This window comes from Loxodonta africana, chromosome 24 (assembly GCF_030014295.1).
Source record: "Loxodonta africana isolate mLoxAfr1 chromosome 24, mLoxAfr1.hap2, whole genome shotgun sequence".
In the NCBI taxonomy this organism is placed as follows: domain Eukaryota; kingdom Metazoa; phylum Chordata; class Mammalia; order Proboscidea; family Elephantidae; genus Loxodonta; species Loxodonta africana.
Genome location: NC_087365.1, coordinates 62020005 through 62042500, shown reverse-complemented (window position 1 = coordinate 62042500; position 22496 = coordinate 62020005). Strand labels below are relative to the sequence as shown.

At 50.5% G+C, this 22496-nt stretch overlaps 1 protein-coding gene across 4 annotated transcripts in view; it reads right to left on the bottom strand.

Moving 5' to 3' along the window:
* The window catches only part of OSBPL2 (oxysterol binding protein like 2), a 53632-nt gene that overhangs the window by 3065 nt on the left and 28071 nt on the right, over positions 1-22496 (bottom strand). For all 4 annotated transcript variants that reach the window (XM_064276316.1, XM_003421772.4, XM_064276314.1 and 1 more), the window contains 9 exons: positions 21212-21346; positions 20069-20166; positions 14925-15107; positions 13992-14099; positions 8904-8993; positions 6763-6886; positions 3122-3250; positions 2059-2182; positions 720-810 (listed from right to left, as the gene is read on the bottom strand). In XM_064276316.1, coding sequence (XP_064132386.1) covers positions 720-810; positions 2059-2182; positions 3122-3250; positions 6763-6886; positions 8904-8993; positions 13992-14099; positions 14925-15107; positions 20069-20166; positions 21212-21346 — 1082 coding nt within the window. The remainder of the gene's footprint in view (positions 1-719; positions 811-2058; positions 2183-3121; positions 3251-6762; positions 6887-8903; positions 8994-13991; positions 14100-14924; positions 15108-20068; positions 20167-21211; positions 21347-22496) is intronic.

Genomic DNA, 22496 nt, shown 5'->3' with positions numbered 1-22496 from the left:
ACAAGGGTGATGAGGAAAGCAGGGGCTGAATGGAGGGACCTGGGATACAGCCTCGTTCTTCCTGTACCACATGACCTGCTGTGGCGTGACGTGGTGTGGTGTGATGTGGTGTGCCATGACGTGGTGTGGTGTGATTTGACATAGTGTGGAGTGGCGCGGTGTGACGTGGCATGCGGTGGTGTGGCGTGATGTGATGTCGTGCGGTACGGTATGACATGCTGTGGTGCAAGTGGTGTGGCATGACGTGGTGTGCTGTGGCGCGGCCCTCAGGCTGCTGTCTCCCATGCGTGCTGTACAGAAGACAGCGTGCTGTACAGAAAACAGTGCGCTGTGAGGTGTCACGGGCACCGACATTCCAATCAGCACATGGCTTCTCAGGGAGTTTTCATTGCATACATGTCCCTTGGCCCAGCATTTCGTCTGGTAAGTGGCACCTTCCTCCAGTCAGGGGCTCAGTTTTGGGCTGCGCTGCCTTTTCAAACGAGCCCTACTTGAGAAGACGGGCTTGGAGCAAACTCACTGAGTCGGGTGACCTGCCCCAGGCACCCGCTCTGCCCAGCTGCTGCTCTTGGGCTCAGTGCTAACCCCTGAGACTCAGCTTCTTTATCTGTACAGGGGCCAACACGGGGTATGTGGTGGGCTGCCAGCACCACGGTCACTGTGAAACCATGAAGCTGTTTCTCTCAACAAGGGGAGACAGGGGCCACTGGGCGCCTCACCTCGTCCGCCACGCAGTCTCCTCTCTGGCCCGCCCCCTCCGGGCTTCCCTCTGCTTCTCTTCTAGGCGCTCCTTCTCTCGGCTCGCCAGATCTAGGGCCCAAGCAGACAGGCCTTGGGGTAAGGAACCGGGTTGACAGTGAAGCCTTGTTTTTCACTCAAAAGGAGACAATGGCTAAAGGAGGCAGGAATCAGAACACCCTCACACATCTGCAGGTCTGAGATTAAAGGTCACACTTCGGTAAGAAGACTGGAGGGCACGTTTTGTAATCAGGAAACCAGACACAATGGTGAACGCTGAGGGAAGTGTGTGACTGAGATCACAGTCTGCCAGGCCCCTGTGCGGGGAGCGGTGCCCCACCGTGTGGCTGAGGGTGGCAGGGAGGAGACAGCTGTGTTCCAGAACAATGCTGCCCAAAGCATGCTCTGCGGGACTCCGGCTCACCAGCAAACACTTAGAACCATGGCCACGGCATGCGGGCGTGCGGTGGGGACAGCTCGCCAACAGTGACCCGGAGTGGGCAAAACTCAGAGCCCACTGGCTCATGAAGAGATGAACTGCATGTAACCCTAACCTCACAGGATGAGCTGTGAAGTGGATTCTGAGGAAAGACTGATGATGAATTCTTACTGTGAGGCACCGTTTGCTTTCTTGTGGATCAAAGTTAAGAAGTGGCTATTCTGCACTGGCTGAGCTTGCCTTCCACCCTCTCCTTCCATTCCTGCCGTCGCCTGAGGCTGGAGGGTGGCTTTCCACTGAAATGTCCTCACAGCCAAGCCCAGGGTTAGGACACAGCCCACTTGGAGTGGTGAAGAAGCGAGAGCAAGCTTGCCTGCCACAGTAAAACGCCAGCACTGAGGAGCACAGAGCTCGCTAAAGTTGAGAACAAAGGTACGCAGTCGTAGCTACGGCTACAGGTGCACAGAGCCCCTCCTGCAACAGGGACGACGAGGATGGCCAAGGGGACAGCAACAAACGGCATGTGTGGTCTTTACTACATGGCCTTATGTTGACTGAGTCTCATAATAAAAATCTGGGGCTTCAGTTTGTATATAGTCTCCACTTCATTTTTCTAGTCATTTACTTTCGTGGTATTTACTGAGGGACAGTTGGTGGCAGGCTGGGGGTTTAAGGCTCCCCTTGAGGGCTGAGCAGCACTGTCTAGAGACCTATGCATGCTGGTGCCTGGTGAGAGGAGGCTGGCATTGTGTGGTGGGGGCGGCCTTACACCACAAGGAGGCCATCTCATGGATCTCCTCAAGGGTGGGCATCCCTGCTCTAAAATCCTTCCGAATCGCCAAGGGTGCATGCAGTGCGTTGGGGCCAGGTGGCACACATACCCATGTGGCCGTTCTCCATGCCACGGATGTCGGGGCGCAGGCGGCAGTCCGTGGGGGGCAGGATCTCCTTCATGCCTGCCTGTAGCTCATTGAGGCTCACAGTGAAGCTGGTGAAGTTGTACATCTGCAGACACAGGTGGGGAGGGTGACCAGGGGTGATCTCCTCAACAGGAGTGCTTAGTCACAGGCGAGTCTGCCCCTGTCACCGAAATGCGTGATGCCCTGGTGCCTCCTCAGCCTGCATGGCAGGGGCTCCTTTCCTGCTGGGTGTGCACCTCCCCTGCAGACTCCCTTCCACCCCCTCAATCTCCACAGCAGCTCCTCCACCATGTGCCCCTGCCATGGGGGCCATCCCAGGGCTTGTCCATGGGGGACACTTCCCGGTCCAGGACACACCCCTGCCCAGGATGTCCAGCCTTCTCCCTCACTGCAGCGCATCAACTATCTACACCTCTGGGATCCAGGAGAAACCTGCCGAGTCCATGCGGATCCCCACAGCCTCCCACCTCAGCAGTCTCCCGCCTCTCCCTCACCTCCCTCCTCCCTCCTCCCGCCCCACTGCCTCCTACCTGCCCCTCTGGAATCTACCCTCCATGAGCAGCCTGGGCCACTCAGAGCCAACAGAGTCCCACGCCCTGATCCCCACTGCCGCCACCTGAGCACGCCAGCCGCCCCCACAGGGACCTTCCTGCTGTCCCCTCCCCCCAGCGGCCCATGAGGCCCCTCCCCTCCTGTGCATCCTGGCTCAGCACCCACACCCCCCGGAGGCCCCAGCACCCCAGCCCCTCCCTGGGTGGTCCGTGCTTTCCACGGCACGTCCCCTCCTAACGCACACCAGCTCTCTGGGGTCTGTGCCCACTGCTGCCTGCGGCTTCCCCACGGCAACAGAGCTGGGTGGGCCCAGGCCCCAGCCAGAACTCAGCAACTGTGCACCTCACCTAGCGGAGGGATGGGACCTTGTAAAGAATTCCTGAAAACCACTGAGAGATGGACAGGCACAGCGGGTCTGGTCTGCAGACAGACAGACAGACGGGGTTGAGTGAGAAGGAGCAGGGACACAGACCTGGGCCGAGTTGGGTGGCCGCGTGTTGATCCTCCAGAGCAGCCTGCTGCCTGGGATCACCTGCACTGTCTCCTGCGTCTCTGGCACGTTGTCAGCCACATCGCTGTCGGCCTTCTCAGAGGTGGTGTCCTGCAAGAGAGCTGCTGGTCACGGAGTCGGGGGGCAGGCTGGTCACAGGGCGGGGAGGCCAGGGTGGTCACGGGGCGGGAGGCCCAGGCTGGTCACAGTGCTGGGAGGCGGGGGGCAGGCAGCATCAGCCCCAGGGAGGAGAGTGGTTCTCAAAGCAATTCCAGACAGTTGCTGTGTCACTGAGCAGATCAAAACTGTCTTTGTCTTTCCCTTTTTTCCTAACTAAGGGAAAATGCGCCCCCCACCCTGCACACTGTCTGTTCACCAGATGGAACCGGACGTCCTGTTCCTAAAGTGGCTAACATCCTCTCTGCAGGTGACAGCACCATGCATTTGTACTCACTCCTGAGGAGGGGACAGGACGCCAACGGTCACACAGGCTTTCCTTGTGGCAAAACGACCAGCAACATCAACAACGTGCCCTGCTGAGCCCTAACAGCTTGATGGCGCGCCTCCTTCTAGAACAGCACATCTGATCCACGTCCATAGGAATCTCCTAAACCATACAATTCCATGGCTGAAAAGCCATACCTAATGGTCCACGCCTGCTCTCGACCAAGACAGGCTCGTATCTGGAGATTTCCAGACTGAACGTCAGCCACAGAATGTAGCTCAATAAAGAGAGACAACCGTTACATTTATTTTGTAAAATCAGTGGGAATTGGAAGAAGAAAATCCGTTCCCATTGAGTCGATTCTGACTCATAATGACCCTATAGGACAGAGCAGAATTGCCCCATTAGGTTTCCAAGGAGCAGCTGTTGGATTTGAACTGCCGTACTTTTAGTTAACAGCCGAGCTCTTAGCCACTGTGCCACCAGGGCTCCCCAGAAAGAAGAATGTGACTATGAAATGCAGCTGCTGAGGGAGAACATGAAAATAAAAAACAAAGCTTAGCAGTCTCCACCTGACACCAGTGGGGCTTAGTTACTGCTGGCTACAGGCTGCTTGATCTGGGGCCAGCAGCTAAACACAGACACAGCTCAAGGATAAGAACTCATGTACAACAGTCTCTCGCTTCTGGGCTGGATAGAGGAACAACAAACCAGAAGCCTGAAAAGACATCAGTAAATAAACTGAGCATCCTAAGTCTGTAAGATCTTTAAGTGGAACTTTACTTTTTCTTAAGTAAAAGAGTGTTGTTAGAAAAGATGCCTAAATATGCACAACACAGGGAGGTCAGCACAACTGGACTAAACCAAAAGCAAAAGAAGTTTCCTCAATGCAACCAAACGCTTCGAAGGCCAGAGTAGCAGGTACGGGGGTCTGGGGACCATGGTTTCAGGGGACATCTAGGTCAACTGGCGTAACAAAATGTATTAAGAAAATGGTCTGCATTCAACTTTGGTGAGAGACGTCTGGGGTCTTAAATGCTGGCAAGCAGCCATCTAAGATGCATCAATTGGTCTCAACCCACCTGGAGCAAAGGAGCATGAAGAACACCAAAGACATACAGTAAAGACGAGACCAAGAGACGAAAAGGGCCACATAAACCAGAGACTCCATCAGCCTGAGACCCGAAGAACTAGATGGTGCCCGGCTACCACCAATCACTGCCCTGACAGGGAACACAACAGAGAATCCCTAATGGAGCAGGAGAACAGTGGGATGCAGATCTTAAATTCTCATAAAAAGACCAGGCTTAATGGTCTGATGAGACCAGAGGGACCCTGATGGTCATGGTCCCTAGACCCTTTGATAGCCCAAGATTGGAACCATTCCCCAAACCAACTCTACGGACAGGGATTGGCCTGGACTATAAGACAGACAATGATGCTGATGAGGAGTGAACTTCGTGCTCAAGGAGATACATGAGACTATGAGACCAACTCCTGGCTGGAGGTGAGATGAGAAGGAAGAGGGGGATAGGAGCCAGTTGAATGGACACGGGGAATATGGAGTGGAGAGGAGGAATGTGCTGTCTCATTAGGGGAGAGCAGCTGGGAGCACACGGAGCGGTGTGTATGGCTTTGTGTATGGAAGGCTGACTTGATTTGTAAACTTTCACCTAAAGCACAATAAATAAATTAAAAAAAGAAATGCCTAAAAACATACATGAAACACCAGCACAGGCAACAATGCAGCTCCCGGAGAGGTTGAGTATTCTTGCTAAGTTTGGTCCATTCCAACTTATTATCTAGAAAAATGTGATACTTCTTTTGAACTATCACTTCTGATTTTAAGCTCAGGAATAACTATGTAGTCTTAAGACAATCAGTAATCCAAAGCTCCAGAAGGAAAATCCTTTCCAGCGCTTTCTGACTGTTAAATGTATTATCTGGTGCTCAGAGCTAAGAAAAAAAGAAAAGACATTCACTTGATTTTTTAAATAGGCCTAGGCTACGTCAGGTAAAGGAAAAGAGGAGCTTTATTAAGAAGAAACAAAAACATGGAGCTTCCAGAAAGAAATGGTCTTAAACACGGTTCCCTCGGATACCTCCAGGCTTGGGAGAACAGACTCAGACCCAGGAAATCTTGAAGCCACAGTTTACAACTCAGCTTCGACTCAGTGTAAGTACACATAAATTCCATAACCAGTACCAGGACCCTGACAGGCAGTTGCATTGTAACAGACACATCCTGACCCCCGCAGTGTTCACTGTGACAGACACATCATGACTCCCTTACTCACTGTGACAGATGCATCCCGACTCCCTCACTTGTTCACTGTGACAGACACATCCTGACTCCCTCACTTGTTCACTGTGACAGACGCATCCCGACTCCCTCACTTGTTCACTGTGACAGACGCATCCCGACTCCCTCACTTGTTCACTGTGACAGACGTATCCTGACTCCCTCACTTGTTCACTGTGACAGACGCACCCTGACTCCCTCACTTGTTCACTGTGACAGACGCATCCCGACTCCCTCACTTGTTCACTGTGACAGACGCATCCCGACTCCCTCACTTGTTCACTGTGACAGACGCATCCCGACTCCCTCACTTGTTCACTGTGACAGACGCATCCTGACTCCCTCATTTTTCACTGTGACAGACGTATCCTGACTCCCTCATTTTTCACTGTGACAGACGCATCCTGACTCCCTCATTTTTCACTGTGACAGACGCATCCTGACTCCCTCACTCGTTCACTGTGACAGACGCATCCTGACTCCCTCACTCGTTCACTGTGACGGACGCATCCTGACTCCCTCACTCGTTCACTGTGACGGACGCATCCTGACTCCCTCACTCGTTCACTGTGACGGACGCATCCTGACTCCCTCACTCGTTCACTGTGACAGACGCACCCTGACTCCCTCATTTTTCACTGTGACAGACGTATCCTGACTCCCTCACTCGTTCACTGTGACAGACACATTCTGACTCCCTCATCTTTCACTCATCCAGACTCCTTCACTCATTCACTGTGACAGACGCGTCCTGACTCCTTCACTGTCCACAGTGATAGGCACAGTGCTCGTTTCTAAGCACTGGCTCAGGACACCCTCGCCCACCTCCAGGGCCGTGCTCTGCCCAGGACCATTGCCCTGGAGTGGGCACCTTACCGGCTTTGTCTTTTTGAGGTGATCGCCTCTTCTCTCCTGCTTCTTGAAGGACTCATATGAAACAGGATCTATGCCCCACAAACACTCCGTCCATTTCCCATAGATCATAAAGAGCTTCTTTTTGCTGTAATCAAAAGAGAATTTTTTAAACCAGTTTAATAGTAATTATAAACTGTTCATCTAAATATGCTGCACCCTAACCCTGATTATGGGTTAAGATTCTTGTTTTGGCCTGTCTTCTCATACATTTTGGAATACCTCTGGATAAATACAAAGATGATGATTTCCATCTTAGAACCCTTACTCGTGCCAGTCGGGAGTATTCCGACTTCTGAGACACCATGGCAGAAAAGAACATGAAGGAACAGGAGCCGTGAAGGAGGAGTGGCAGAGCCAAGAGGAGAAAAAGAGTGTAATTTTTTTTAACTGAAAACTCTCTGTGCCCATCTAATCATCATTTTAAATACATTTAATGTTTACATACTGCGTGTCCATCAGACCCTGTTCTATTGTCACATAAGCAGCTGTTCCCATGCTGGCTGCCGTCTGCCGCACCCGTTCCCACACTGGCTGCCGTCTGCCGCACCTGTTCCCACCCACACTGGCTGCCGTCTGTCACATCCGTTCTCACTGGCTGCCGTCTGCCACACCCATTCCCACACTGGCTGCCGTCTGCCGCACCCGTTCACACACTGGCTGCTGTCTGCCGCACCTGTTCGCACACTGGCTGCCGTCTGCCGCACCCGTTCCCACACTGGGTGCCGCCTGCCGCACCTGTTCCCACACTGGCTGCCGTCTGCCACGCTTGTTCCCACACTGGCTCCCATCTGCTGCATCTGTTCTCACTGGCTGCTGTCTGCCACACCTGTTCCCACCCTGGCTGCTGTCTGCCTCACCTTTTCAGCCACACAACGGACCGCACCTACGTTCTGGTTGCCCGCCAGCTGTTTTCTCTCAGTAATAACCTAGAGATCTCTACAGACCAGCCACCAGAGGTCCTGCCTGCTTCCCAAAGGTGACTGTGTTCAAAGAACAGATGTCAGTACAGTGAGGGGATCTGTTTGCATTTTCCTGGGGGAGAACCGCATGCATGCTCTGACAGCCTCGTGACATCCTGGGAGGGCACCAGTGCCGCAGGGGCTCAGGCTGGGGGGGCCGGCACCATAGGCATGCACCCTAGCCTGCATGGTGGACTCTTTCTCTCCACAAGACACCCTTTTAAAAGAGAACACACCCAAATTTATGGACAGAAAACCAGAACGGGCTTGCACACAACACCCACTGCTGTGAACGGGAAACCTCGTCCCCTGCGCTTCCCACAGCTGGCCCCAAGGGGCAGAAACTGCTTGCTGCGCTGGCTGGTCCTATTCTCATCGACAAGACTGCTGTCTTTAAGGTACACGAGCTGAGTGTGGCATGGTCAGAGCCTGAACTCTAAAGCATTTCACAGGCTGTTTGAACCAGCGAGCTTCTCATGTCCCAAGAGAGTAAAGCAGGCAGGGCTTCTAATGGCAAATGCTCAGTGTCTGAGCTGGAAGGAATCTCAGCAGTATATGCCCTAAAGTCCTTACTGGCAAGGAAACAATAAATCTGAGACTCAACAGATAAGAGAATTAACCCAAAAGTTGGGGGGGAGGGGAACAGAAAATGTGTTAGGACACGACTGGCCATTTCTTGGCTCACAAGACTCTGTGAAGGTCCTGGCTTGGAGAATGCACTGGGCTGGCCATATGGAAACGGAGCCCGAACAGGCTGGTTTGGGCTCTGCCTGGTGCCGGGCCACATGGAAGCAGAGCCCACACAGGCTGGTTTGGGTTCTGCCTGATGCCAGGCCATGGATGTGCAGAGAGAATACGTGGCCAGGCTGCAGCATGAGGTGACGCCCCGTTCACTGGCAGGGCTCTCTTGGTGCAAATGTCCGGCTCTCTCCACATTTATTAAGGGAAAAAGGACCCAGATCTTTTAGCCTCAAGAAAAGAGTGGGCTTCAACCACTCCCTACTCTGGGAATCACATGGAAATCGTGGCCCCTGTTTCCTCTCCTGCCCAGTAGGGAACTGTCCTTGTAAAGTGTGGGTGGGCAGTACGCACGCAGCATGTCTGGGGTCTGGGGGTCTGGGCGGGCACGCGGGAGTGACCTACTTCTTGTCCTGGATGTGCCCTTCGACCTTGTGCAGCTCCTTCCCAAACAGCCCACACGACTTGAAGTGAAGCACACACTTATCTCCGGTCCTGGGGGACAAACACAAACATGACCGTGGGACAGACATTCCAGAGCACCCCTCTGCAGAGATGGACATAGATTAGGGGTGGGCAGGGGATGGGGTGCAACAGGATCAAGGGCTCTTTTTGGGGTGAGGAGGATGTCCAAAGGTTGGCTGTGCTGAGGGTTGACAGAGGTCACAAAGGGTACACTGAAGATGGGTGACCGCCATGATGTGTAAGTCGCACTCGATGAGGCCATATGAAGGAAGCCAACAAGCCTCAAATCCCAGGGACAAAGCACTCTAAGGCAGAGGAAGGATAACACTGAGGACGGCCACTACACGCTCATCCAGCAAGCGTTGTTCTTCAGTGTTGTTTAAAGTGTCAAAATAAATTAACCACGAGGGGCGTACACATATACAGAACACTCCACCCAACAGCAACCAAGTATACTTTCTTCTCTAGCGCACATGGAACATTCTCTAGAATAGACCACATATTAGGTCATAAAGCAAGCCTCAGCAGAATCCAAAACATTGAATATTACAAAGCATCTTCTCTGACCATAAGGCCATAAAAGTGGAAAGCAATAACAGGAAAAGCAGGGAAAAGAAGTCAAGCACTTGGAAACTGAACAATACCCTGCTTAAAAAAGACTGGATTAGAGAAGACATTAAGGATGGAATAACGAAATTCAGAGAAGCCAATGAGAATGAAAACACTATCACAATCTTTGGGACACAGCAAAAGTGGTGCTCAGAGGCCAATTTATATCAATAAATGCATACATCGTAAAAGAAGAAAGGGCCAAAATCAAAGAATTATCCCGACAACTTGAACAAATAGAAAGAGAGCAACAAAAGAAACCCACAGGCACCAGAAGAAAACAAATAATAAAAATTAGAGCTGAACTAAATGAAATAGAAAACAGAAAAACAATTGAAAGAATTAACAAGACCAAAAGCTGGTTTTTTTGAAAAAAAAATCAACAAAATTGATAAACCACTGGCCAAACTGACAAAAGAAAAACAGGAGAGGAAGCAAATAACCCGAATAAGAAATGAGATGGGCAATATTACAACAGACCCAACTGAAATTAAAAGAATCATATCAGATTACTACGAAAAATTATACTCAAATTTGAAAACCTAGAAAAAATGGATGAATTCCTAGAAACACACTACCTACCTAAACTAACACAAACAGAGGTAGAACAACTAAATAGACCTATAACAAAAGAAGAGGTGGAAAAGGTCATAAAAAACTCCGAACAAAAAAAAGCCCTGGTCTGGACAGCTTCACTGCAGAGTTCTACCAAATTTTCAGAGAAGAGTTAACACCACTACTACTAAAGGTATTTCACAGCACAGAAAAGGACAGAATACTACCAAACTCATTCTATGAAGCCAGCATATCCCTGATACCAAAACCAGGTAAAGACACCACAAGAAAAGAAAATTATAGACCTATATCCCTCATGAACGTAGATGCAAAAATCCTCAACAAACTTCTAGCCAATAGAATTCAACAACATATCAAAAAAAAAATAACTCAGCATGACCAAGTGGGATTCATACCAGGTATGCAGGGATGGTTCAACGTTAGAAAAACAATTAATGTAATCCACCACATAAATAAAACAAAAGACAACAATCACATGATTTTATCAATTGATGCAGAAAAGGCATTTGACAAAGTTCAACACTCATTCATGATAAAAACTCTAAGCAAAATAGGAATAGAAGGAAAATTCCTCAACATAATAAAGGGCATTTATACAAAGCCAACAGCCAACATCACCCTAAATGGAGAGAGCCTGAAAACATTCCCACTGAGATCGGGAAGGATGCCCTTTATCACCACTCTTATTCAACATTGTGCTGGAAGTCCTAGCGAGAGCAATTAGGCTAGATAAAGAAATAAAGGGCATCCAGATTAGCAAGGAAGAAGTCAAAGTATCTCTATTTGCAGATGACATGATCTTATACACAGAAAACCCTAAGGAATCCTCCAGAAAACTACTGAAGCTAATAGAAGAGTTCAGCAGAGTATCAGGATACAGGATAAACATACAAAAATCAGTTGGATTCCTCTACACCAACAAAAAGAGCATCGAAGAGAAAATTACCAAATCAATGCCATTTACAGTAGCCCCCAAGAAGATAAAATCGTGAAAAAATAAAATACTTAGGAATAAATCTTACCAGAGATGTAAAAGACTTATACAAAGAAAACTACAGTACACTTCTCCCAAGATACCAAAAGAGACTTACATAAGTGGAAGAAGATACCTTGCTAGTGGATAGGAAGACTTAACATTATAAAAATGTCTATTCTACCAAAGGCGATCTACACTTTTAATGCAATTCTGATCCAAATCCCAACGACATTCTTTAATGAGATAGAGAAACAAATCACCAACTTCACATGGAAGGGAAAGAGGCCCCGGATAAATAAGGCATTACTGAAAAAGAAGAACAAAGTGGGAGGCCTTATTTTGCCTGATTTTAGAACCTATTATACCACCACAGTAGTCAGAACAGCCTGGTACTGGTACAACAACAGATACGTGGACCAACGGAACAGAATTGAGAATCCAGACATAAATCCATCCACATATGAGCAGTTGATATTTGACAAAGGCCCCAAAACAGTTAAATGGGGAAAAGACAGTCTTTTTAACAGATGGTGCTGGCATAACTGGATATCCATCTGCAAAAAAATGAAACAAGACCATACCTCACTCCATGCATAAAAACTAACCCAAAATGGACCAAAGACCTAAATACAAAATCTAAAATGATAAAGATCATGGAAGAAAAAATAGGGACAACGTTAGGAGCCCTAATACATGGCATAAACAGTATACAAAACATTATAAAGAATGTAGAAGAAAAACTAGATAACTGGGAGCTCCTAAAAATCAAACACCTACACTCATCCAAAGACTTCACCAAAAGAGTAAAAAGGGTACCTACGGAATGGGAAAAAGTTTTTAGCTATGATATTTCTGATCAGCGCCTGATCTCGAAAATCTACATGATACTGCAAAAACTCACCTGCAAAAAAGACAAATAACCCAATTAAAAAATGGGCAAAAGATACAAATGGACATTTCACTAAAGAAGACACTCAGGTAACTATCAGATACATGAGGAAATGTTCACGATCATTAGCCATTAGAGAAATGCAGATCAAAACTGCAATAAGATTTCATCTCACTCCAACAAGGCTGGCATTAATCCAAAAAACACTCAATAATAAATGTTGGAGAGGCTGTGGAGAGATTGGAACACTTATACACTGCTGGTGGGAATGTCAAATGGTACAACCACTTTGGAAATCGATTTGGCGCTTCCTTAAAAAGCTAGAAATAGAACTACCATAGGATCCAGCAATCCCACTCCTTGGAATATATCCTAGAGAAATAACAGCCTTTACATGAACAGATATATGCACACCCATGTTTACTGCAGCACTGTTTACAATAGCAAAAAGATGGAAGCAACCAAGGTGCCCATCAATGGATGAATGGATAAATAAATTATGCTATATTCACACAATGGAATACTACGCATCGATAAAGAACAGTGAGGAATCTGTGAAACATTTCATAACATGGAGAAGCCTGGAAGGCATTATGCTGAGTGAAACTAGTCAGTTGCAATAGGACAAATATTGTACAAGATCACTATTATAAGGGCTTGAGAAATAGTTTAGACTGAGAAGAAAACATTCTTTTGTGATGACGAGAGGGGGGAAGGAGGGAGGGTGGGAGAGGGGCATTCACTAATTAGATAGTAGATAAGAACTACTTTAGGTGAAGGGAAAGACAGCACACAATACAGGGGAGGTCAGCACAATTGGGCTAAGCCAAAAGCAAAGAAGTTTCCTTAATAAACTGAATGCTTTGAAGGCCAGAGTAGCAGGGGCAGGGGTCTGGGGACCATGGTTTCAGGGGACATCTAAGTCAATTGGCATAATAAAATCTATTAAGAAAACGTTCTGCACCCCACTTTGAAGAGTGGCATCTGGGGTCTTAAACGCTAGCAAGCAGCCATCTAAGATGCATCAATTGGTCTCAACCCACCTGGATCAAAGGAGAATGAAGACTACCAAGGACAAGGCGATCACGAGCCCAGGAGACAGAAAGGGCCACATGAACCAGAGACTACATCATCCTGAGACCAGAAGGACTAGATGGTACCTGGCTACAACCGATGACTGCCCTGACAGGGAACACAACAGAGAATCTCTGAGGGAGCAGGCGAGCAGTGGGATGCAGACCCCAAATTCTCATAAAAAGACCAGACTTAATGGTCTGACTGAGACTAGAAGGACCCTGGTGGTCATGTCTCCCAGACCTTCTGTTGGCCCAGGACAGGAACCATTCCCGAAGCCAACTCTTCAAACATGGATTGGACTGCACAATGGGATGGAGAGGGATGCTGGTGAGGAGTGAGCTTCTTTGATCAGGTGGACACTTGAGACTATGTTGGCATCTCCTGCCTGGAGGGGAGATGAGAGGGTGGAGGGGTTTAGAAGCTGGCGAAATGGACATGAAAAGAGAGAGTGGAGGGAGAAAGCGGGCTGTCTCATTAGGGGGAGAGTAATTGGGAGTGTGTAGCAAGGTGTATATGGGTTTTTGTGTGAGAGACTGAGTTGATTCATAAACTTTCACTTAAAGCACAATAAAAATTATAAAAATAAATAAATTAACCACAAGGGACCCGACACAGTGACGTCAACACACCCCAACCCCGTCTGCCCACCACCTGTGTGCAGCCCCACTCCTGCAGGGTGGGTATGGGAGCTGGGGACACAGGGAACAGGAAGGGACGCTGCCATGAGGTGCTGGAGCCCAGCTGGGGTCCTGGCAGAGCCAGGAGGAACACACTACACAGATGACTTAAAGTGTCGTTTCAATGCCCACAGAAGTAGGGACCAGCCTGCTGGCTGCTCCGTGGTCCAGCTCGGCCCTCACCATGCAGGGACCTGACTGCCCCCAGTGACCATGGCAGGTACCTGTGATTTAAGATCTCCACTGTCCCATACTGCTCGATCCACAGCTTGCCAATAATCACGTTGTGCACACAGCAGGTGGGATTGGTCCAGGTGTAGGCTTCATTCTGCCTGTGGAAGGGGTCAGACACATGCACGTCAGAAGCCAGTGAGGCACAGGCCCCATGTGACCCAGAAAGCCAACGCTGGCAGAGCCTGAAGACGGGCAGACAATCCTTTCCACTCCCCCAAACGGCAGCCATTTATTTAGCAATCATTTGAAATTTATTTCTCCTTTCTTGTAATATCAACAAAGCTTTCTATGTAAATGTCAGGACAAGCTAATGAGCAATAAAAGAAGACTGAGGCAAGGAGAAACAGCTTTCCCAAATGTTCTCAAAAGAAAACTGCTTTGCCAGCACACATCAGGGTGACTGCGCGCTCGTGTGCATCCTTGGCAGTTTACCGATCTCAGGGTGGCTCAGAGGAGGGACACCACCACTGAGGAAGTGGTCTGTGGTTTTTAACAACACACTCACTACCTCTTCTCTTACCCCAAGCCAGGACCACCCAGAGGTGCCGCCCCAAATGAGTTCCTGACCCTGGAAAGCATGAGACAGTCGGTTTGTGGTCTCAGGCCGCTCGACTTGTTCTTTAGAGAAGAGAACGGGTACAAGTGGCCAGCACACATCAGGTCATGGGGAAAAGGGTTGGGGATTCCAACAGCTGTCAGGCATGAGCAGAGGTACATCAGGTCTGCTCCACCCTGACCAGGAGTCTACAGGAAAGCTCTTAGTTGAAGGAGCGCTTGCTGCTGGACAGGCCCAGCGCCTCAGTGGAGAACAAACAAGCAACTGCCATCAAAGGAATTCTTCACACTTAACAAAAGCGGGTCTCCTTCCCCATGAGTAGCACACAGCTGGCTCTCCAAGGCAGAGTGGCAGGTGCCCTACTCACTGCAGCAGCTCCAGCGTGATGGTCCCGCGGGGCTCTGCCTCCACACTCTTCCCCCAGAACTTCAGCTTCGGGTAGATGGAGCCGTGGAAGATGAAGTCCTGGTTGAGCCCCTCAGAGTAAAATGCGCTGATGGGAGGGTGGTGGCTGACCTGCTCAGATATGAACCTGAATCCCAGGTCTTCCCTAGTAAGAAACATGGCAGTGCGGGGGGGAGGGGGGTTGGAAGCAGGGGATGGGAAAAACAGCTAAGTCAGTGAAACAGAGAGCTGCCCGGCTGCACCATGCACTGCACAGCCCTCCTGACCTCGGCACGTGCTCCGAGCCCCTGGCCACACTGTGGGATTTGGCAGATTCCAACTCTGGACTCCAGCATCCACAGTGCTGTACTCAGCGTGGCACTGACCACAGACACCTCTAGAGCAGACCTGACCACCAACTGAAACCAGCCATTGTGCGGGGAAGGCCATCTGGAGCCCTCCTCACGCTCTCTAGGAACCTAGTCCCTGGAAGCACTAAGCTCTCCCTCAAGCTTGCCCGGGATCACCCACAGGGGCTCTGTGGGAATGCTCATGGACACAGGTCTAGAAACCTCCATTAGAGCCAGTGACACCAAGCTGTCGTCTCAAACCCTGCGAGGAAAGCCTGCTGGCCACTGAGCCCCGTTATCCATCTACAGTCTTTCTGAGGGATGCATCTAGCCGTCTGCTGGTGCGCCAGATTTCTGTGATGGAACTTCTTATCCCCCAAGGCATTCCTGGCCAGGAAACAGGATTTTTTTTAAATACACTCTCTTTTTCAATAAAAATGTCAGTTTTTAATTGTTCCGGAACTGTGAATACACCTCCAGCTATAGTCATTAAGATTATAAAAGCTAAACTACATAATAACTAACTCACCTGGAATCAGAATTCCCAATCATTGCAGAAGAAGGAAAGTTGAAAACTTAAGATTCTAAAAGGTTACCTACCAAGGTATGTAATTTACAAAATGAATACTTGTCTAAGCAAAGAAAGTGTATTTTTAGCGATACAAGAGGAACGGCAGGGATAAAGGTGTACGGGGTGTCGGCGTGTTTATGTTGCTCCCAAAGCAGAAAGTGCGCAGGCTCCTGTATGCACTACGGCTGGACACTGGCAGAGGGCGCCCCGGAAATCAGAGCGTGACAAACTGTGTATATTGGCATTTGGAAGAATTTTAATTTTTTTCTTTCAGCCTGTGCTACTTTCACTCAACCTCTGAATTACATTCCTGAAAAAGGTTAACAATTTGGTGTGTCACATTTTATTAAGCATCTTGGGTTATTCATATTCTTTTAACCCGTACTGCTTATTTTCTGTTTTTGATATATGTTCTCATATTACACTTTATCTTTTTCAAGGGACACTAATGGTGTTTCTTAATAGCCCAAAGTACCAATGATTTTCTAACAGCTAAGTAAGTTCAGAGCCTGGATCCTGGCACTTACGAAATGCTGCTGGCAAGAGGGCGGGCCAGGGCAGGCAGCCGAGTGACTCCTGGGCAAGTCTCTGCCTCCTCTGGCCTTAGTTTTCCCAGTTCTAGGCTGAGGGAGGAGGCTGTTCTCTACCACCCGTCTGGCCTCCGGCTGTGACATGTGTTGACACAAAATCACATCCTTTGCTACCCACAGTTGCACCCTGAGCCCACAATGGCTGCCCCTCACCCGAGCTGGCTGCCCCTCACCCGAGCCCAGGGCGGCTGCTCCCTCATCACCTGGCCTTCTCAGGGCAGAGAGCTGCATGAGCAGCTGTGCAGTTAGCCAGGCCAGCCTGCACCCAGAGCATGGGGCATCCAGGGGGCGCCCACCCTGCAGGTCACAGGGACTTCGTGAGTCTGACATCCACACCACTCTCCCAGCCACGGCAGTGACCCCCATACGGACATGCAAGGCTTCCCTCCCCTACGATGGAGGCAAGGCTGCCCACGGATCAGGCATGGCACACACGCCTCAACTCTTCACATGGGTGGAGCAGGCCACTAGCCCCCACCCCACAGCCCTCATTCCCCTCCTTCTTAACCCTTAGTGACACATGGAGATAAAGGCCTCAAGAACAAAGACCTGAAATATCAGAGAAACTGGGCTCCTGGAACCCAGGATACCATCGAGGGTACAGCAGATGTACCACCGTTTTATTGCAGGAAGGAAAAACGCTGCACATTAAACTAGGGCATGCAGAAATGGCAAAATGAAAAACAGGGTCTTATAACTGATGAGCCGCTGTAGTTCAGGTAGAATCTGTGATAGCACGGGAAAATGATGGTGGCATGATGTCATACAGGAGAGGACACGGTAAACCAACCACATTGGGTGAACGCACACATGCGCACACACACACACACCACCTACCACATTATGTAAACGCACACGCGCACACACACACACACCATCTACCACATTAGGTGAACACACATGCGCACACACACACACACCATCTACCACATTAGGTGAACACACACACGCACACACACACACCATCTACCACATTAGGTGAACACACACGCGCACACACACACACACACCATCTACCACATTAGGTGAACACACACGCGCACACACACACACACCATCTACCACATTAGGTGAACACACACGCGCACACACACACACACCATCTACCACATTAGGTGAACGCACACACACACACCACGCTTCAGGGAAAAGGACGTCTGCCAAAATCTTAATGATTGTCTTTTCTAATTTTATACGTTTTCTATAAAGAGCATGCTCTTGTAACTTGATATGTATAAAAAAACTTTTTTTATACTTATATCCTTTATTATTTTATTGTTGTTTAGAATACACACAGCAACTACAGCCTCCACCAGACTGAGTCCAGCAGAACTAGGTGGTGCCCGGCCACCGCCACTGACTGCTCGGACAAGGGTCACAACAGAGGGTCCCGGACAGACAGAGCTGGAGAAACATGGAGAACGAAATTCTAACTCACACACAGAAAAAAAGACCAGACTTACTGGTCTGACAAAGACTGGAGAAACCCCAAGAATATGGCCCCCGGGCACCCTTTTAGCTCAGTAATGAAGCTACTCCTGAGGTTCACCCTTCAGCCAGAGACTACACTTGTCTATAAAACAAAACAAGACTAAAGGGGCGCACCAGCCCAGGGGCAAAGATGAGAAGGCGGGGGGGGCGGGTCAGGAAAGCTGATAATGGGGAACCCAAGATCAAGACTCAGAGAGTGCTGACATGTCGTGGGTTGGTAACCAATGTCACAAAACAATATGTGTACTAATTGTTTAATGAGAAGCTAGTTTGTTCTGTAAACCTTCATCTAAAGCACAAAAAATTAAAAAAAAAAATACACAGCAGAATATACATCAATTCAACCATTTCTACATGTATGACTGAGTGACACTGATTACATTTTTCGAGTTATGTGACCATTCTCACCCTCCTTTTCCGAGTTGTTCCTCCCCCATTAACATAAACTCACTGCCCCCTAAGCTTCCTATCTAAACCTTCAAGTTGCTGTTACCAGTTTGACCCCATATGGACAGATCCCAGAAGAGCACAAAGCTCAAGGCAGACACTCCTTACCAGTTAAGCTAAACTAGTGTCTCGTTTTAAGAAGACTTCAGGACATAGATCTGGTAGAAACCTTTTATTTTAATAAGATATCCCAGCAGAATCTCAGCTAGCCCAGAACCCAAACCAGAGCCTAGTTTTTGTGGCTGATGCCTTTCTCTACAGCCTGCGCTGTGGCTCGTGGGCAGGACGCATCTTGTCTCGTACAAGAACTTCTGGTGTCAGTCACCACCCAGTATCCCCCCAACGTCCTCATCAAACCAAGGCAGAGTTGAGTCGTTTCCTCAGCGACACTGGGGTCAGAGGTGTGAAGGGTACACTGCAGGACGGCTTCTTACCCTTCCTCAGGGGCCGTCAGAGGGCTGGCTGGACTCAGGGCTGTCATGCAGCTCCTGGTGTCCTCAGGCATGCGGACCAGCATCTGTGTCAGACACACTTCTGGGTGGTCCCCAGGGTGACGGATTGAAAGCTGCCCCAGACCTCTCACTGCCCCACAGACACTGCTGGCCTCCACACTCGGCCGGCCTGCCGAGCTTGCCATCTCACCCGGCTCACCCGATGAGTGAGAAATCCAGCCACTGTCTAACTTTCTTGATCTGGTTTTCATTTTCTTCTTGGTGGTGGAGTGGGCATTTTCACTGGGTTGGCTGGCCCACAGGACAATTCTCTGAGAACGGGCACCCTGTCGGCAACAAGGGTCAGTGGAGGGGTTCCAGACCAGCCAGCTCACCATGGACGATGGGATCTGACCTCCTGGAGTCCAAACTCAGACGTGTGTACTGAGCACAAGATCAGGGATGGAAGCTCAAGGGAGGTGGGCGGGGGTGCAAACTGGAGCACCCCAGGAAGCAGAGTAATGCCGCTGGGGAGACACGCACAGAAGGAGCTGCACTAGACATTCAAAGCCAGGTGCTGCCTGGTGAACTCAGTTAGCCCGCCCGGCCACCGTCCTAGCACCCGCTGGGCTGATGGGGGGGAGCAGGGCTCTCCGGCACCTCTTTGCAGTGTGCCCTCTTTTCTTCTCTTTAGCATCAGCTGCTCTTTCAATAGCATCTACTAAGGAGCGTTGGTAAACTAGCCTCGTTTCACTGACTGGCACCCATTTCCACTTTAGTTCAAAAACTAACAATTTGGAGGAACGATCTGGAAAAGGCTAGGGAGAAGGGTTGCACAGCTTGAAGAACGTAATCAATGCCACTGAAATGTATGTGCAAAAATTCTTTAGATGGCCTATGTTTTGTTATGCATATCTTCAAAACAATAAAATACAAAGAAAAAAACAACAAACCATCACAACCCTGCACACTCGGCCTGCCCTTTCCTACACATTCCGTCTCCACTCCTGATTCTAACAATGAAGCTATCCTGTCTCTGACTCTGCTTCATGCCCCAGGCTCTGCTCGTCACAGTTCAGTCCCAATACCCAGCCTGACTAGCCTCTGGCCTGCTAAGCCCTTCCTGAGCTCCTCGGCTCTACCGGCTGCTCTGGGAGTGGAGCCGTCAGCGCCGGCGGGGGAACCCAGTGTTTGCCGTCGCAAGAATTCAATGTAGAAGCCGTTTATGCCGGGCCTCTGCTCCTTACCTGATTAACTCATACGTCTCTCCCAAGAGCGGGTTGAACGGTTTGCCGGTCCTCTCCCACTGCGAGGCCACAGCCGATACTGCAAAGGCAGCCACAGACTGCAAACAAGCCACAGGATAGTGAGCGCTTCAGCCAGGAAGGGCGTCGACCAGGAGGCCATCCACAGCACACGTTTTCTCTGTCATTATCTACTCCAGGGTGACTTCCAGTTTCCCACTTGTGACATGCTTTGAGATTACAGAACCCCCGGGGAAGTGTGCTTTGTCACACCACTACTTCCTCAAAGCCACCAAGAGCAGGAACTCTGCCTTGCTTCGCACGCCCCACGCCCAGGACTCCCTTGCAGGCGGAGATAATGTTCATCTGTCTGTCTCTCACACACTCGCGCACACATGCACACACTGCAGGTGGAGACAATGTCGATCTGTCTCTCACACATGCACGCACTGCAGGATGAGACAACGTCGATCCGTTTGTCTTGCGCATACACGCACACGCGGTAGGTGGAGACAATGTCGATCTTTCTGTCTCACACATGCACACACAAATGCACACACTGCAGATGGACACAATGTTGATCCATCTGTGACACACACGCACACGCTGCAGGTGGACACGTCAATCTGTCTCTTACACACGCATGCACACACTGCAGGTGGAGACATTGTCAATCCGTCTCTCTCACACACAGGCACACACTGCAGGTGGGCACACTGTCAATCTGTCTCTCACACGCACGTGCACACACACACACACACACACTGCAGGCAGAGGCAATGTCGATCCATCTGTCTCACATGCACAGACGGCAGGTGGACACAGTGCCGATCTCTCTCTCGCACACACACACACGGGGCTCTAGTCCTGAGGGGACCCCAGAGGAGCTCCCATCCCACAGCCCCAGTCTCAGCAGCACCTGCAGCTCTGCAGGGCCCAGTGCTGAGAGAGACTTCAGGTGGAAAGCAGTGGGTGGGAGTGTTGCGGTTAGTCCGGGGCGTCTGCATGCCCAGCTCCAGCGTCACAACCGTGGAGGACATGCTATGTGGCCAGCAGTCTGCACTGCGGTGGCTGCCTCAGGTGAAGAGAGTCCAGCCCCATGGCTGCGTGTCGGTGGGTCCACTCTGCCCCAGGGCAGCTGCCCACCTGCATGCGCTCCAGCGGCTGGGCCTGGCGCGAAGCCTTGTGGATGAGGTACACATGCTCCATGTACTCCGTGATCCGCTGCAGGAAGCTCAGCGGCTCGTTGAAGGCGATGGGCATAGTGATCTTGGACAGCTCCTGCAGTGACCAAAGGCAGAACCATTACTCTAGTGCATCTACGACCACGCACCGCAGACACACCAAGTGACAGCCACACTGCCCCACAGAGCACCACCCCACAGTGGCCCGACAGGCTGCTTACATCTGACTGTGTGGACCCAGCACTGGCACCACAGCTCTGAGTCCTCACCTCCTTAACCACACAGGCCCACTCCAGACTCTGGTCTCAAACTGACATTGCTGGAAGCTTCCGAGTGTGCCTGCCATCACTCATCCCTCCAACTCCAGCACATTCTCAGGCCACTTCCAGACAAGTCATCCCCAAGCAGGGTGCCCAATGCTTCCCTCAGAACCCTCACCAGCTCCCCATCACCTACAGGCTGACGGTAAACCCCTTAGCTGGGCCGCTCAGGCCTTCCCCAATCTGGCCCAGTCCCAGGTATCTGCTCTCCTGGGTGTGGTGTGAGCGCAGACTATGCTGGTACAGCCAGGAAGATGCCAGATTGGGGAGTCATCAGGCACCCACGGGGACACCCCAAGATGGGTTCCAGGAAGGAGACTTGACAGACATGAATAAGGCAAAGGGGTTTGCAGGATGAAGCATGGCTGCATAAACCTGGGGTGGCTGAGGCAGAAATACAGGAGGGTGGTGAAGAGGAGGGGAACTGGGAGAGAGCAGAGGAAAGAGGGGAGGAAGGGCATGGGAGAGGAGGGAGGGGGAGGAGGGGGGAGGAGAGAGGAGAAGGAGAGGGAAGGCAAGAGATAGGACGGAGAGGGGGCAGAACGGAGGCGGGGAGGAGGGGAGAGAGAGGAGAGTGGCGGGGCAGGGGGAGAAGGAGACATGGCTGGTGCTGCCCAGTGGCATCGAGACAAGGCCAGCTTCAGATGGAGGCCCTCACTCAGACCCATGTCCCCGTGTGGCGCCTGAGAACAGACACTGGGGACACAGGGAGAAGCACATTCGGCCAGGTTGTGGAAGGTCCCATCTGCCAGATAAAGTGTCACCCTGCGGGTGTGACCTCCACTGAGCACCTGGCCCCATCTCCTTGTTCGTGCGTGGGCTGGAGCGGCCCCTCCTCAATGACTATGGGAGGTGTAACAGCATCACGGAGCATTCATCAGGGCACATCTGGGGTGCCACTACACAGCAGGGTACGTCCTGGGGTGC